The 19,097-nt window shown below is 37.0% G+C and overlaps 2 protein-coding genes across 2 annotated transcripts in view; both read left to right on the forward strand.

The window, feature by feature from the left end:
- LOC112043092 (D-beta-hydroxybutyrate dehydrogenase, mitochondrial) overlaps positions 1–12,526 on the forward strand; it is a 71,184-nt gene extending 58,658 nt beyond the window's left edge. The window contains exons 7-8 of the mRNA XM_052884918.1: positions 3,251–3,424; positions 7,901–12,526. Of these exons, the coding sequence (XP_052740878.1) occupies positions 3,251–3,424; positions 7,901–8,059 (333 nt within the window). The 3' untranslated portion in view covers positions 8,060–12,526. The remainder of the gene's footprint in view (positions 1–3,250; positions 3,425–7,900) is intronic.
- The window catches only part of LOC112043087 (ATP synthase subunit O, mitochondrial), a 385,841-nt gene that overhangs the window by 238,182 nt on the left and 128,562 nt on the right, over positions 1–19,097 (forward strand). The window lies entirely within an intron of this gene.

A 19,097-nucleotide genomic window follows, 5' to 3' on the forward strand; every position in this document is an offset into this window, starting at 1 on the left:
GGCGTTGACGTCGTAAGTCTGACAACTGACATACTAAGGTGGTGCTGGCGTCGTCAGTCGACGTGCTACGGGTGCACGCCGCCTCGTTCGCTACCCTCGACGCACTCGCTGGGTGTCTGCGCCGTGAGCTCAAATCTCGATGCGTTGACGTCGTAAATCTGACCACGTCGACGACGATGCACTAACAGCTTGCGATACGTAGCTCATTTTAGGCTACTCATTTTTTGACCTTTCTGGCGCAGTTCTTAGTGTTGTGCTTCTCAACAGAGAGGTTCTGGGCTAGGATCATCATCTTAAAAACTTTCACCCTTCACAAAATAACAAAGGTAAGTCTGACCAGCGCAAGCTCTCCTTCTATCAATTACACCTTTGAACAACTGTAAAAAGACACTGTGAGCTCGTGTGAAAGCCTCGTGCCGTTGTACTCCGTAATTTGGACGCTCCAATTTGTTTAATTGCAAATTTTCTGCCTCGAATTTACTCGACCCGTGGTTGGGTTATTTGTGTTTTATTATTAACCTGACGACTTAATTACATTAGATACTACTGGTTCTATAAATTACTAGTGCGATTATTTTACTCCTTTTTATTTCTAACATTATTTTTTGTATGGTATATGGTTTGTGTATGGTATAGCAGTTCTTATTGATAGAATCGGTAAGTGTTATTTATTTTCTCAATATTAGTAACGCGTTGCTTTATCATTCTCTATCAATCTGTTATTTGTATACTGAAGGTGGAATGTTAACTTGTACATTCATTACACTGCTAACGAAGATTGCCTCATAGGTCCCGTGGTTAGCTGGTTCAGCTACGGACAATGAGGTCCAGGACTTGAATCCCAGGTCAGGCCAACAAAAAATATATATATGTTATTGGGATTTTTCTTACAAGCAGCCTGCCGTCCCATAGGACTATGACAGTGAGGGAATAAAGAGAGAGTGCTTGCGCACTCACTTGTGCACTATAATATGTCCTGCGTATATGGTTAATATCGAAAATGCGATTGGCCGCCATGGCCGAGAAGAAAATGATCGAGAGCATATATTATATTATTTTGACAAAGATTATTTTACTTTCGATAAAATTCTACACAGGCGTATTATGTACAATAAAAAAAATACAAAACCTATTTTGATGATGATGATGATGATTTTGATGAATTAAAATCATTGAGACTATTTCACTAAAAAATGTTTTTTTTTTATTTGTTGGCTCCAGGTTATTGCCCTTTTGAGCCTATTTAACTTGGCAGCTACGTTTTGCACCGAACAATAACCACCTGACCTCAAATCGGTAACATCGGTGACAATAAACGGGAACGAAGGGAAAAAACTGAAACTAGGCCTAAGTGCACCCCAGTCAGATAATACGTTGTCAGCTTATAGTATGTTACCAGTAACTAAGGTGTTTTTTTTTTATTGACTTGCGCTTGACTACAATCATGCCTGGTAGAATGTCTAGGTTGGAGCGCGCTTGCCTAAAAAATGCCTTTTCACTCTTGTCTTGAAAGTGCACAAATCATAAGTGTTCTTATTAGAAACGTCGATGCAAAACGTTTTGTGCGAGTCGACTGGATATCGACAACAAAAGGATTACAAATTTCATTTCATACCAAAATACTAAAATCCTGAAAAAAATTATGGGGTATGAGGGTGAAAATAGTTAACGACCTACCTTATATACACAAGAAAAATCATAAACAGCGGTCAAGACCTTCCGAAGGAGTTTAGTTATCTAAATACTAATATTATAAAGAGGAAAGATTTGATTGCTAGTTTGCATTCAATATTCTGAAACTGCTGGACCATTTTGCAAAATTCTTTTACCATCATAATCCTACATTATACCGAATCCCTGACAATAGTTATATTTTATCCCCATATTCTCATAGAAACGAGAACTACGCGGGTGAAACCGCGTGGCGTCTGCAGGTTATAAATAAAGTAAAGGTTTTCTTTAAAACACCATTAATGCATGAAACAGAACATAACAAAAGAAACTTGAGTTGTTTCCGTCTTAAAATGCAAAAACAACGTAAAGTTCTTGGTTGCGAGAACAACTTTATAATAAGAAAAGCTAAAATTCTACCTTCGAATTTCTTGCTTACAATAATCGTATGTTTTCAACTTTGCTCGTAGAATTAATGAAAGTTAAAATGTAGTAGACTATTGTCCTAAGCGTTGTTTGTTAACTTACAATGTAAAATTCACGTATGTAAGCTAAAGATGGAAGTTTCACTAGTTTGTAGGTGACTTTTTGCATTTTCCTTCTGTTTCTTAGAATAACAAACCGAGTACCAACTTTAAATTCGATTATTATAATAAATGTTTAGTGTTTGGCCCAAAGTGTTTCAGCTTCTCCATTAGCTTTCTCTTTATATTATTAAGTCTTTCCTTTGTTGAAATATTGCATTTTTGAGATAACTTACTATACCTATTTTATTACATCTTCTACAGAACATAAAGCGCTTAAGCTAGTACCTATCCGTAGATTTACTGATTTACTGGAGTCCGAAGCCGCGGGTGTGTGCTAGTCAGTTACAACAATATCTAAACCGCCTCGTCAACATATTTTCTACTTCGCTAAGTAAATTAACGGTTCAGATTCGATTGGAGAACTCAAATGAACTTTCTCAATTACCGGAAACTTCGTCGGACTATAGTTTGTGTAACTTCGGTCTACTTACCACTTTTAAAATGTTTCTTTTCTACAAATCTTTATTTAGATTTCAACCGTGGGTTTTCATCGCACACTTCGCCTCCCGTGTACTAAAAAAAATATAGAAATCAGATAATTATAAGATAATACCCAGTAACGCAGTATCATCATCATCATCATCATATCAGCCGAGGAACGTCCACATTGACTTCACAGAATAGAGAATAATACAGAATGAGTCTTTACAAGTCGCGCGGTTTGGCTGGCCGGTGAAACCCATAAAAAAACGTCACGCGTCAAATCCGCTTAAACAAACCTTTTTCATAATTTGTGTTTCACGATTTAACTAACAACAACTACGTACATTAATATCATAAAAAATACTCCATCTCAGTTCTTTCGTTTTTGTGAACAGTTTTTAAAATATTTAAAAACATAAGACACAATTTTTCTTGAATAATATTGAAAATTGCTAATGCGACGCTTTGTCATACTGACTCGAGAATGTATTAGTTTTTGCCGTGTTCCGTGCGCTCTTTCTGCCTATTATTCTGTAATCTGTGTTTGACTTTGAATTATTTTGTGTCAGGTGGTGGTAGCCGCGGGCGAGTATACGACAGGCAACGCGTGGCTGTCCGAGGAAAAGCTTCTGGAACAAGCGCGCGACATGTGGAAGCGGCTGAGCGACGAACAAAAGGGCGCCTATGGAGAAGATTACTTCGAGCAAGCACTCCGCAGCCTAGAGAAATATACTAAGAGTGCCGTAAGTTCATCTGATATATTTAAAGCAAATCTTTTATCTATGATGTTTTTATGTTAATTATTTTGTGACGTCACTTCAACTGATATTTTATTGATTTACGGGATAGCATTACATGTACCCGTGTTGAATTTTTTTTTGTAAATTATGCATCACTTCAATCACGTATGACGATAAGCTATGATGCAGTCTATGGTGCAATGCCCTTACCTAGAATACGCCTATTCACTCTTGAATTGAAGATATTGTAGGTGTAAGGGAAAATAAAAGCTGACAGGGCATTCCATATTCCATACCTTTGCAGTGCGTTTAGGAAATGACGAACCAATACCAATATATTGTTTTTGTTATCAACTAGTTAGACGTATTTAATCTAGTGTAGGAAAAGTGTGGTCTGAGGCGGATTTTATGTCGCTCGATCTCGTGTTGGCTCTTGCCTACGCTTGATGGCACGACTTGTTTCCGTAAAGAGTGGAAGCGATCAAGCGGGTATGACTGGTAATATAAGGCACTGGCCGTACAGTCGGTCTTGGCTTCAGTGGTCTCGTGGCGCTTGACCCATCCACAATTCTTATTGTAATCCTTCATGGATTCGTTTGGGATAGGCGGGGAGAGCACTGAAGGTAAGGGCATTTTTGAGCTAGCCAAAACTCAAAAATGCCCCTTGACAAACGCACGTATGCCCTTTGAACTAGCCAATCAATTGCTGAATGTTGTTCTCTGCCATTCAAGGGTTTGTTTTGGTTACATTTCGATTTGTTAGTTAAGTTGTCCTGTCAAATATAACCTTTGTTCAACATTGGTTTCCTTTTTTTAATCCACTTCTGAGTCTGCTAACTCTAGATTACGGTTGTAAAATTATACAAATCAATGTTTTTCTCTAGAGAATGCCAATAATAATATTTACAATATTTTTTTTTTTTTTTCAAAATAAATATACCTACTTGTAACGTCATTTCTTGCTTCTTACGAGTAGATTTGCAGAGGTACTGTCCCGTAAAGTTATGATAAGATTGACGAGTTACTGGTACCTTAAAACTCTTAGACAACTCGTTACAAAACCACAATACATTTGAAGGAAAACATCCTATGACTGGCCCATACATCTGTACCTATTTACCATTAATTTATGTAAGAAAAAAATAGATATTGAAAAAGTACAAGTAGCCAATTGGAAAAAATAGCACCCTGTAGAGTACCTACGAACAGCGTTGGAAAATAAAAACACCTAGTATATTGCATATCGTGCTACTTTTCCTTTAGGAATAATATATGGAGCATAAGATATGTAGCATCGCCGTGGACGTGGGAATAATATATTTACCACCTGAAAATGTTATATGAATATTATGCATTCGAGGAAATTTCTTAGAACCGAGGCTGGATTGTAAGCAAACATTAGCTATCAAGTTTAATTGCCTTTTAATTGTTATAAAAGAAATACATATAAGAGCAGCCGCCGACAATAGATACAATTTTATAAATATAATTCAAAATTTAAAAAAAACAACGAAATGCCAATCGGTCGCGCGCACCGAGGTTTTCGTCCAGAAAATAATTAAGTTCCTCCAAACTAAAGGTATGCGAAACTATTGCCACTAGGTATTTACCTCTACTCTAGTAGGTTCTCCTCCTTAAAAGTCGTGTTCCTCACATATGAAGGTCGTGACCTCCATCACTCTAGTATTAGGTAGGCACTACAGGTACTGTGCTATTAAAGAATGAATACCGTTATTATGTGAATAAGTAACGTGAGTTTTACTTTTAGAACGAGTGCCTGTGAAAGCCAGACATTCACCTACTTACCTCATATTATGAAGACTATTCATCATCATTATTATCAGCCGATGGACGTCCACTGCTGGACATAGGCCTCTTGCATGGACTTCCAAACACAACGGTCTCAAGCCGCCAGCATCCAACGGCTCCCTGCAACCAGCTTGATATCCTCGATCCACCTAGTGGGCTATAAAGTCAGCCCATTTGATGACCTCCGTGGCGCAGTGGTATGCGCGGCGAATTTACAAGACGGATTTCTTGGGTTCGATCCCCGGCTGGGCTGATTGAGGTTTTCTTAATTGGTCCAAGTCTGGCTGGTGGGAAGCTTCGGCCGTGGCTAGTAACCACTCTACCGGCAAAGGTGTACCGCCAAACGATTTAGCATTCCGGTACGATGTCGTGTAGAAACCGAAAGGGGTGTGGATTTTCATCATGACTTTCGAAGGGAGGCCGGTGTCAAGTTTCCACATCCTTATGTCATGTGAAATCATGTATCCAGTTATTAGGCCCTTAGCTTCGTGCATTTTTGAATGTCCGGCTTGCGCGGATTTGAGATTGGTGGCATAGGGAACGCACAGCGCCGTAAGGTCTCAAAAATTAGTAGCACGTATGCTGAATAGCGAAAAAGAGTGGCACGCATACGCACAAATGATGACAATGAGGAGAAGAGTGGTACGAGCATAAGATGAGAAGAAGAAGAGAGAAAATTCGTAAGAGGGGGGCATGAAGTAATGTATTGCGGTCCCGTGCCACCCTTAGAGTACAGAGGTTATTTAAGTCCGTGCAAGTCGGACGTACCCTGTCCGCAGGGATTTTTTCCTCCTCAAGAAAAAAAAGCTTCGTTGCCGCGGACCTAAGTGACTGGCGACTGAAGTCATTATTTCTCATATTATGTTGTTTATGACGAAAGTTGTTGAACGCTTTAAACTTGGACAATTAAAACCTGCTCGTTCCAAAGGTACAGTTCAAACTCCATTATTGGCTACCGTACTTATCTGTAACTAGCTGACGCCGCGCGGTTTCACCCGCGTGGTTCCCGTTCCCGTATGAATATGGGGATAATATAATAGCGACCTCAATGTAAACTGGTAGATATATCTACCGTCGACGTTATAGTGATTTCAGTCTTCATAAATTGTGGTAGATATGGCAATCGCAGGCTCTTAGTCCATTATAAAATTTACCTTTCATATTGTGTTATTTGAGTTTAGCATGATTATGAAAAACAGACAAAAGGGAAAATGAGAAAATTAATGATGGCTATCTCTTATCTTGGGCTTTAGTTAAGAATCACTTAAATTTAATGGGCACTATTTATATTCTGTCTATACTATGTAACTATCTGTTACAAATACAACTGAACCTATTAGAATATTGGGATTTTCCAGTCTATTTTTTTACTTTTAATCTTTTAAAAATGGCTAAAATTGTTATTTGCAATGTAGGTCGAGCCGTGATAGCCCAGTGGATACGACTTCAGCCTCCGATTCCGGAGGGCGTAGGTTTGAATCCGATCCAGGATATGCACCTCCAATTTTTCAGTTGTGTGCATTTTAAAAAATTAAATATCACGTGTCTCAGACGCTGAAGGAGAAAAACATCGTAAGGAAACCATTCCTAATTTTCTGCGTGTGTGAAGTCTTACCTTACCTTATCAGCCGATAAACATCCACTGCTGGACATAGGCCTCTTGCATGTACCTCCAAGCACAACGATCTCGAGCCGCCAGCATCCAGCGGCTCCCTGCAACCCGCTTGATATCCTCGGTCCACCTAGTGGGGGGTCGACCAACACTGCGTTTTCCGGTGCGGGGTCGCCATTCCAGCACCTTGGGACCCCAACGTCCATCGGCTCTTCGAACTTTCCGATATCGAACTTTCCATTGGCTCTAGTTAAATTTAACGCCCCACTTCGGATATACATAGATAATAAAGAAACTTACGAATATTCGGGTCCAAGCATTGTATATACGAGTATACGTCATATTACTGCGTATTAAATCAACACTGTATTGTACTCGTATATGGTATAATAACCATCAAAATTGAAGTAGCGGATACCCGACAGATTACTAAGGGCCTTCAGATTGATGGATGATATGCCGCCCACCACTCAGCCAATTTTAATTTTCTCGTCAATTTTAATTACTTAGTTCGTTAATTAATCATATTTTTTCATAAGTTTTTCCAACCAGCACCACTCGTATGTATAGGTTTTCAATGATCCACTATATTCAAGGTAATGGAATTTCAAGCAGCATTTTTTTATATTTCTTTTATGTTTAGAATACTTTTGTTACGTATATTTTTACCTGTATAGTATCGAACAATTTTTTGCTTTTAAGTAAACAATCCTACTAATATTATAAACGCGAAAGTTTGTATGTTTGTTACTCTTTAACGCCGCTACTACTGAAGCGATTTAGCTGAAATTTGGTATTGAGATATATTATAGCCTGGATTAACACATAGGCTACTTTTATCCCGGAAAAATCCATGGTTCCCGAGGGATTAGTAAAAAACAAAATTCCACGCGGACAAAGTCGCGGGCGTCCGCTAGTGATATCATAAATTACAAGCAAAGTAGACAAACACATTGTCATGAAATCTGTTCTGATTGTTACGTCACAAAAGCATTATAAGCCACCAAAAGTGAATGAAGGCAGTAACAAAAGGAGTACAATTCATTTTCCATTACCAGGACGCTGACCTGACTGCGGTGACTCGAGCGCTGAGCGATGGCGTCACGCGGACCTTCCCTCTCTCCCGCTACACACCGGTGTCCCCTCGCGAGAAGCTCAAGTCATTGTTAGCGGAACATATGCCACGCTCCCTCTACGAAGGCCTCTACGCCGATTAAACGGAACCACAGCGGACTACGCCGATCTTGTAAACGCTATTGTAAGCCACAGTCTTTATTACTGACTATTGTTACAATGTAGGCTTCCATCAAGACCGTAAGAGATGTAACAGGGGTTGTCAACTTTGTAAAACACAAGAGGTTTTTTTGTTTTAAATGTGTTACAGGCCAGATCCATATATCCTGTCCAAAGATATTAAATCCTTGATTGTATAAGAAACATTTGCTTACAAACTAATTACCATTGCTTCGATCTGGCCTTTTATGAGGATTACTTTACGTGGTTTATTACATTTTTTTTCAATATTTAATCACTGATAATATTGAAAAAAGGTTGGCTGCCCCTGGTATAGAAACTATTGTAAATCTCACCAAATTACTAGTCCGCTTTGAACACAATCCGTATGACTGCGCAGTTTAAAAAAACATATACCAGCGAGGCAAATATACCTACGCAATGAGCGTGTTACAACTTCAGAGCGGACAAGAAGTTTGGCGTTGACTCTACGTAATTAATTTATAATTCTTTGAAAATAAGCTGTTTACCGTAACATTGTGAACCTAGTTTGTTAATATTTAACAAATACCTTTGTTAAATATTAACAAAATGTTTCAAAAAGTGAAAAAAAAAACCTTTCAATATTATTTTATGCGTTGCGGTTTTTAGTTCAGCAACTTCGCACAAGCGAAACACGATGCCTGATACTTAATTGCTGTAATAAATTCAACTAAAACGTTGTTTAGAACGAGTTTAGGTTCTCGTGTGCAAAATGAGGCCAGCTCGCAGTTGCTGAAGCCTGCATGAATTATGTAAGCTTTTAAGGTCGAGTAAGTTTTCTGATCATTTATGCAAGTCCCTCTCACTTGAACACGTTCTTAGCATCTCTTTTACAGTGGAAGGTTATAGATATGGGTAACACGAAGCTAATGATATCTATACGAGTATACCTGCACTAATGATATCTATACACTGCAATATTGCTTTTGAAAATTGTGTTGGCTATAAAACTTTACTTTGTTAGTTTTTAGTAGTTAGTTAGTATTTTTAGCTTTACCCTTAGATGTTACGAGTATCTTTTTTTTTTCAAAATGAACAGAAATTACATTTTCTACTACTTCTAAGCTTTTTTCTGATTTGTAGTGAAGGTATTGATACCAAAACATGGATATCGAAAGTCTTTGACAGTACAACTGAAACCTTTCATCAATTACTAATTGTTCGTTGGATGAGCTGTTTTGATTTATTTATTTAATAAATTGTTTATTCCTTGAACTGTATTTGTCTTTATGGCTTAAAATTATTAAACGACTTCAAAAAAAGGAGGAGGCTCTCAATTCGATTCGACGCGTAGTTTTTTTTGTATTATTTAATCTTTGTAAACTTCGTTATTTCTTTTCGTAACTTTTTTTGTTTGAAACTTCCAACTTTCAGATTGGTCCCATTTAATTTTCATGTTTGTTCAGTAATTTGTGTTAAAATGAAAATAACGAAAACGTTTACGTTCACTATGCTGTGCTATGACACACGAAAAACAGAAAAATAAAATCTTTTTAACAACATTAACCTTCTGATCATTTTGAAGGCGGTGCCAACACAGTGATGCATTAACTCAAGCCGTTTACATCATAAAGTTTTAGGATTTTCAGACGGTTTGCTGCCGTGGTTCTTTTAGAAACGGCTTTAATTAATGCGCCACTGGCCTGGCACCGCCTTCAAAGTAATCAGAAGGCAGCACATGCAATGTTATTTTTCGCTTTTTAGTTATTTTTTGTAATTTTGTCGGTTGATTTTTTGTTAAAAAGATATTTGATGGTCAGTTTGTCAGTCAATTTTCCTACCATACTCGTAGATAAATACGGTGGGCAACTATGGAATTAAGATTATTGGGAAAATCCTCTCGCTTTTTGATAAATTTTGTGATGTTTGGACAATCTTTTTATTTCCCCTCTTTTAAAGAAACAATTTGATTAATTCAAATATAACTATATGAAATATAATTTGAAGTAGTTTATGTATTGAAGTATATTATTCAATGTTTTATTATATATTATCAAAATTTAGTTTAATAGAGTTTACGTATATAATTTAAACGTTGTTTAAAGCAGAGCATAATTTAACAAAAATTCTAACAATAACTGTAACAATTAGTCTTTGTGACTTGATTTACAGTCACAACACTTTTGTCAAAATTATGATTTTAATCTTCATTTTTACCTTTACTCATGGATTAATACGGTGAAATTATTATAAAAAATTATTAATTTCATGATTCCTGTAAAACAAAATATAATAGTTTGTCTATATATAGAAGTCCGTTTAGCTTTGTTTGTGGTAAGGTGTGAAGACAAGTGTTCAAAAAAAATCATGGTCCAAGATCCAGCAAGAGAAAAATATACCCTCATCTGAAGACTCCACCAAGAAAAAAAATCCAATCATACTAACCGGCCACAATTAGGCAACCTATTTGCAATGTGTCGATGTGAATAATTTCTATCATTTATTTCTCAAATAAATAACGGATGTGGGTATAGTCCTTTTCATGAAAGAAGTCCCCCAGACGCGACGCTAACGTCGTAATGGCGCTCATTGTAATTTGGTAATGGCGGTCTTATTGTCATTTGTGTAAGGCGCTGTCAATTTTAGTGCAGGTTTGAGCCGCGGAACTTCATTCATGAAAAGGACTCTATATATTTCTTGTCTCGCACGCTTGTACCTTCGAAAAACCTCTTTATTCTAAAAACGCGCGTCATCAAAGCGCGCGCTTCGAAACGCCTAATATGTACTCGCTCTATGAAAGTTGACACAAAAGCGCATTGTCATCTTACCAATCCATCCAAAGCCAAACTTTCCTAACTAGTATCTAACATAGTGTCTGTAGTACCTAATATCCAATCTACGTAAATAGTATGTGTTATCAAATATATCGTTTACAATCATGCATGTTTGTGACATGCGTTTGATAAACTACGTTAAATATTGAAGTCAGTATATATCAGTTTTACCAACACGAAAAACCGTGACGAAAAACGGACGTGATATGCAGTCTTTAAATTTTGAGTACAGAACCGTATGAGTTATATTTATGTGTTGTTTTTTATTGTATAATGTTTTGTGCTTCAATTAAGTTGTAGTAATATTTTACTAAGCAAATTTTGATAGAAAATTATTACAATTGTTTGTAAATGTAGGGTAGCTCAATATTAATTCGATATTCATATTGTTGTCTTATATTAAACGAATTAGTAACAATATTACTTATTAATATTACTTTAGTAAGCGGTACTTGAAGGACTTCTACTTGGCAAACTGTAGGTACCTACTTCAAGTATAAAAGATCGAACAAACAAACAAACAACAATTTGCTTACAAACTAACTTTAACTGAACAGTCGAACAATTGTATCAACCAGTTTTAAATGTTAAACTGGTGATAAAAACGACATATGTATATACCGTATATATCTACAGTGTGCGTCTCAGACAAGTAGCGTGGCAGACACCCACAGACACCGTATATTCACACTGCCCAGCAGGTAGCTAGAGACACTTAAAGTCCTTTTTCATGAAAGAAGCCCCCCAGACGCGGCGCTAATGTCTTAATGACGCTCATTGTCATTTGGTAATGGCGGTCTTATTGTCAATTGTGTAAGGCGCTTTAATTTTAGATCAGGTTTCATAAAATGGACTCTACAGACATGAACCGCACAGACAAAATATACTTTCCGCGAATACTGGCCGGGCGCGGGCCGTGTCTGTCAACGTCTGCGCGATCGCGTTATGATAGATAATAAACACTATATAGAAGAATATTATTTAGTCTGCCACGGCACGTGTCTGGCACGCTAAATGTCTGTAGATATAAACGGACCTTAAAACTAGCCACATTTTTTCAAAGATTTTGTCACAGAACAGATAAAGCGCTCAGACTAAGCAGTTTCTATGTAAACTTAGTTATATAAATTGACACGCGGCTAAAACTCACCCGATACACTCAGTTTGGTTCGTGCCGCGTTGCAAGCACCAGCACATGACTAAGGATCCGTATGGGTTTGAAGTTTCGACTAGTCAGTCGGGCATATTCCGACGTTGTATCACGTCAGTTTTAGCCGTGTTACAAAGTCAATTAATATGAATAATACTTACGATAGTTTAAATTCTAAAATAAACTTAGTAAATAGATTTTTGTCTAACTTTAAAGAAGCAAATGATGAGAAAGATGTTAGTGAGTTATAGCATATCTAACCTCCAAAGCAATAGTCAGTATAATATATTATTTAAAAGTCATTTAAAATATTTATATGAAACATAACCCCGAAATAAATTTTATACGACCCATGAAACTATATAAAATGCATTTATACATCGGATAAAATTATGTTCTAATTTTATTAATCCAGTCTGCAATTTTACGTCTATGTATTTAATTTTTAATTTAATAAAATAAATTAATAAAAAGTGTGCCTATTATTTTAATAACTATCTATCTAATAGGTAAGTAATATACACAAAAAAAATCAAAATTCATTTGTTTCAATTAGGCTTAATTTCAAACACTTTCGAAAAGTCAATAGTATGTCTGTAAGTGGGTTTTGGAAAAATTTTACCACACTTGTGATAGTACTAAACTGTACTAAACTGTACAGTGTATTTAGTTTTTGTTATATTGCTTTAAAATAATGTTTAAAGTTAAATCATACAAGAGACAGAAAACTTTAATTGCGTATAACATCAATATTGCATGGAAATAGAGGAAATAGGCTAATTTCCGTCAAAGCGTAGTTGATTCCGCTTTAATATATTCATATGAAATTAGAAATGATGTGGGTAATAACGAACTACATACAGCTAAATCTAAAATCCTTATAATAATTTTACGATGAGTTTGTATGGTAAAACTAGTACCTGTATTATTTATTACTAGCTGACGCCGCGCGGTTTCACCTGCGTGATTCCCGTTCCCGTAGGAGTACGGGGATAATATATTAGCTTATAGCCTTCCTCGATAAATGGGCTATCTAACACTGAAAGAATTTTTCAAATCGGACTAGTAGTTCCTGAGATTAGCGCGTTCAACCAAACAAACAAACCTTTCAGCTTTATAATATTAGTATAGATGAAATTAGAAAACCTTTATTACTCTACAGATGTTACGAAAAAAATGTAGTTTACTTAATAATTATTTCGTAATTAGTTATTTTTATCAATTGAAAACTTTGCTCCTGCAACTTTTCAGTTATGTCCATTTTAAGAAATGAAATATCACGTGTTTCAAACGGTGAAGGAAAAACTCGTGAGGAAATCATACCTGAGAATTTTCTTAATTCTCTACGTGTGTGAAGTCTGCCAATCTGCATTGGGCCAGCGTGGTGAACTATTGGCCTAACTCCTCTCATTCTCTCCTTTATGCCATCCTCTCATAACTCGAGAGGAGACTCGTGCTCAGAATAGAAAAGACATAATTAGTCTTTCTGTGGAATGCATTGTTGAACTATCTTGTGTGGAGTTGGAACAAATTGTTATAGTATGCGTGTACCGACCCCCTCCTACTGACTTTGATCAATTTGAAGAGGTAATGGAAGATGTAATGAGGCGTTTGTGCACATCTTTCAAACAAATTGCGGCGATTTTAATATTGATATTCTAACAGAAAACTCAAAGTCTGTTAGATTTCTTAACTTATTCAAATGTTTTTGAATTTTAAAAATTTCTGAGCGTCGGAACAAGATAATGTACCACGCAATTTGTAGGACATTGTGGCTGGTAAGTACTACGAGTATTAATTAACCAACAGCAAAAAGAAATTTGGTTAGTAAAAACTTTTGGTAAACTTTCCTTCTTCCAACTTGTATCAATAACGAGGTTATTATGTTGTTCTGACGCTCAGAGATTTTTATTACCTGGTAACCCAGCACTTACCAGGATCAAGAATTTTCGTAAATAAAAAAGTTGAGTGTCTTATCAAGATGAAGCTACTCACAGAAAATTAACTTCATATAATAAATTGTAAAAATGTTCCACGGATCCTGAGCAATTACTCTTACTCTTGCGCCAATGGAAACTTCCAAGAGTAACTAGGCACACAAGTAGGTACAATCTGTACATACTTTCCTGTACTCTTCGAACTATGTCTATGTTAGCATGTTGTAAACACGGCCTGAACTAATTACTGAGCTAGAACTTCTATAAACTAGATCTTGTGACATCGTGAAAGTTAGCTGCATGATACATCGACTGCTATGCGACATTCATTAGAGCCTCATTAGTTTACAATTTTCACGCTATTTCCAAAGAAAAACATGTTAGAATACGTCATCATTACAGCTAATTAACAGGTTATTTTAACTGATTATAATTTTATCTCTTTCTTTTAACGTGACAATGTCGTCGATGAAGCTAGATGCAAACTCGAAAAAGATTACGTCATACGTCGTTACCTCGCTCTGGGATTGCCAACTTTTTTACAAGAAATAAAGTACACCTCGCCTTTTTTTACAACAAATAAAATATATTCTGCTCTATGAAGATTCAACTATCGTCAGTAAAACGTCTTTACAGACAACCGATTTTTTTTTAAATAAATAAATATACTTACAATACATAATACTTAGTCCTAAAAAATAAGCTACAGCCTGTGTTATGGGTACTATAGCTTGGCAAATTCGTTCGTAACATTCCCGATGGTCCGCGCAGGCTGGGAGGGAGGTAGCGATGCCCCGCGCGCTCGAATTTACACCCGTGCAGCCTTTCCCTCTACCCCGCGCGCACGATTTAACAGTCGCGCAGTTCTTTCCCCTCGTCGCCCGCATATCATGGGAGTGTCATCAACGAACTTGAAAAAAATGAAAAAAAAAAATGAAAAAATCTTTATTCGTCAACTAAGTCTTACAAACAAGTAGCAAGGGCCCCTGTACTAGGTGGAAAACCCGTATTACTGGGTGCCCCGCTCATTCACCACACAGAACAACCGTAGTTAACAAATAACAGAATTATAAATTATAATATATTTAGTGTGTGTGTATGTGCGTGTGTGTGTGTGTGTTTGTGTGTGTGTGTACGTGCGTGTGTGTGTGTGTGTGTACGTATATGTGTGTGTGTGTGTGTGTGCGCGTGCGTGTATTATCAGTTTGTGTTTTATTTGAAATAATTGCGTCCGTATTTAAGAAAAGTTATCTTTAAGTAAAAGTTCAGTTTGTTCATAGTCTAGGGCCAGCAAGGTATCAGTTACCACCCGTTTCAATTTATTATGAGTCAAAGCATTAATTTTGTGACTTTTATTAAATTTGTTATAGAGAAATGAAGATTGGTGACCATATTGCTTTCTTATAAATTTAGTTCTGCTTCGTGTATATTGGCAAACTTTAGTAGTTCTACGTTTTGAAGTGTTGTGTGGTTGGAACGGCAGCTTTTGGTGAATTTTATTTATACAGTTAAATATATATGTCTGTCTAATTGTGAGTAATTTATAGCTGGAGTGTAGTGAAAAAGTGGGATATCGAAAAGGTTTAAAGAACATCACTTTTAACAATGATCTCTGAGCTCTTTCAAGGGCAATTAAATGGGTTTTGGCTGCACCTCCCCATACGGTTATGCAGTAACTAATCACAGAATGTGCCAGAGCCTTGTATGTATTTATGAGAATTTTTTCATTAGCAACGTGTCTGAGTTTTTTGAAGATCCATATAAGTTTTCTCGTCCTATCCGTAATGCATTCTATATGTCGTCTCCAGCTCAGATGCTGATCAATAATTACTCCTAGATATCTAATACTATCAACTCTAGCAATATTGTTGCATGTGCAAATATTTGAAACGGAATGGTCGCAAGTATGTGCTTTCAGACTAAAGTTGATGTTAGGTTGTGTCACTTTATAAATGGAAAACGTTAGAAATTTGGTTTTATTTATATTGAGAGTTAATAGATTTGAATTCAACCAGCTGGAGACGTGTCGAATACCTGACTCAGCGACTTCTTTTAGCCTATCCCATGTACCTGCATGGAAGATGAGTGCAGTGTCATCGGCATAGGTATATATTTTACAATTTTGGATTTGATAATTACAGAGATCATTTACGTAGATCAGGAACAAGGTAGGTCCAAGGACACTACCTTGTGGTACGCCGTAGGAGATGTTTGTTGGATTGCTGATAAATTTACCGAGTTTAAGTTGGTTTTCACGGTTAGACAGGTAGTCAGTGAGTAAAGCATGGGGCAGGCCTCGCACACCAACATTGTGTAGCTTTTTTAGAAGGATTGGTACAGAGACGGTTTCAAAAGCTTTGGCTAGGTCCAGAAAGACTCCAGCGCATTTGTTACCGGCATCCAGGTGATTACTAATTTCCTCAGTTAGGGCTATCACTGCGTCTTCTGTGGAGACGCCGTTTCTAAACCCGTACTGGTTTTTAGCTAACAGGTCAAATTGCATCAGGTATGTATTAAGACGATTATTTATAAGCTTTTCCAGGATTTTTGATAGAACCGGGAGAACTGAGATCGGTCTGTAATTGTCAACGTCGTCTCTGCACCCACCTTTATATATCGGTGTAACAATGGCTCTTTTAAATATAGATGGGAATCGGCCATGTTCAAAGCATAGATTGTAGACATGACTCATTATTGGCATAAGAATATTTCTAGCTTTTTTGATGAACGACGTAGAGATGTTGTCCCACCCTGGGGCAGAGCTATATGAAAGGTCGAGTATAATAGAGTTTATTTCTGATGGGTCAGTGTTAAGGAGTGCAAAAGAGTTAGATGGGGTTGATATTGTGTCTACTTTGCTATCAATATCAGTGGGAAACTTGCCACGCTATGAGATACGGCATTTTATCATATATATATTTATATATTACATAATTACATATAAATACTTATATAATGTTAAAATACACCCAGACACTGGAAAACATCCAGGCTCATCACACAAATATTATATTATATTTTGCAGTTGTGGGAATCGAACCCACGGCCGTGAATGCGGAAAGCAGGGTCACAACCCACTGCAGCACGCGGCCATTAAAACTCCTATAAGGAGAGAGGGAAGTTTAGACCCACCACGCTGCTGCAATGCGGATTGGTGTGCAAAGGTGAGGGTTGGTTGACTTTTGTAACGATCACACTCAGATGTCATAATGTCTATACATGCTCTACAAAGCACGTGGCACCACTGAATTTACTACTCCCAGAGATTCTAGGAAGAAAGAAAAAAATCTAAATTTTTAATCCGACCCAAGACTTAAATCCGGGACCTTATGTGATCGAAGGTGCCATTTCTAACTAACAAGGCAATTTTTTTTTAATTCTTTACAAGTCGTCGGTCGTCGTCGGTATCAACCCATATACGGCTCACTGCTGAGCTCGAGTCTCCTCTCAGCATGAGAGGGGTTAGGCCAATAGTCCACCACGCTGGCCCAATGCGGATTGGCAGACTTCATACACGCAGAGAATTAAGAAATTCTCTGGTATGCAGGTTTCCTCACGATGTTTTCCTTCACCGATTGAGACACGTGATATTTAATTTCTTAAAATGCAAACAACTGAAAAGTTGGAGGTGCATGCCCCGGACCGGATTCGAACCCACACCCTCCGAAATCGGAGGCAGAGGTCATATCCACTGGGCTATCACGGCTTTACAAGTTAGCCAAAGAGAAATATTTGCGAAAACCACTAACAAGTGAAATTTCCATACTTTACTTAAGCTCCGACAGCGTATGAAAGCTTAGATGAGCTCATGAAACTTTTTAATATAATATTCTTGTAAAGGTTGCTCGCGTCTTCATTCTATGTAACTAATTGAATCTGGGCGTAGCTATGTCGTGGATTACTTTTAGTAATATTTTTAGGGTTCCGAACGTACGTAGTACAAAAACGGAACCCTTATAATATCACTCGCGCACATTTTTTTAAAAATATATGATAGATTTATGCCGTACTGTACAAAGTCGTACTGTATCCCTGAAAAGCCGTGCTAGCCCAGTGAATATGACTTTGAATCGGAGGGTAGGTTCGAATCCAGTCTGGGGCATGCACCTCCAGTTTTTCAGTTATGTGCAATTCAAGAAATTAAATGACGTTTCTGTGAAAGAAAAACATCGACAACAACACAACAACAACAATTGATCCTGGTCTGGCTGGTGGGAGGCTTCGGCCGTCGCTAGTTTTCGGCAAAGACGTACCGCAAAGCGGTTTAGAGATCCGTTTGGATGTCGTGTAGAAACCTAAAGGAGTATAGATTTTCACCCTACTCCTAACAAGTTAGCCCGCTTCCATCTTAGATTGCATCATCACTTACCATCAGGTGAGATTGTAGTCAAGGTCTAACTTGTATAAAATAAAAATAATAATTTTGATATTATTAATTTCTGGAATTGCCCCGAACTTTCTAGCGAATCTAATTTCGTATTAATCTATTTATAATCAAACTCTCTGAAGTCACACAATAGCCATCTTCAGTGCTTTACATAGTATATATAATCCATGATCTGTGGTCTTTTGACCTCGTAATTTTTCATCCAGCGTAAATTTGGCTCAGATTTCTTTATTTATCTTCATAATTAAAAACATCCAACGAAGATAGTAATCTTTTAATTAGACGTAGCAGGCTTTAATATTAAAAAGAGGTTAGTTAAAGACTACAGCCATAATTCTAAATATACCTACCCACAGTAACTCAAATACTTACTTCTTGGATAAGCTTCGGAAACTGATGAAGTTCAATTATGATTTATGTGTAGTCATAATTATGTATATTATGAAGCTTTAAACAAATATTATTTTTGTCAAAAGCTTCTTACAAAAGAAGAACATCTGGGCTATTTGCTAATTCGACTTCTTTTGACGATAAAGTCTATTGAGCCTGTTTGACTTAACGTTTCACATTTCGTCTTTGGGTGATGACCCGCAGACGAAATCTTCAATGTACAGAATGTACAAAATGTACAGAACTTGTATTATAAGTATTCTAGATGGCGCTTGCGTCCGGTATGCCACGGTAACGTTTGGTGTTACAAATGGTATAAGTAAAATCTCAAATTGCGAATAA

Source organism: Bicyclus anynana, chromosome 13, assembly GCF_947172395.1.
Source record: "Bicyclus anynana chromosome 13, ilBicAnyn1.1, whole genome shotgun sequence".
Classification (NCBI taxonomy): domain Eukaryota; kingdom Metazoa; phylum Arthropoda; class Insecta; order Lepidoptera; family Nymphalidae; genus Bicyclus; species Bicyclus anynana.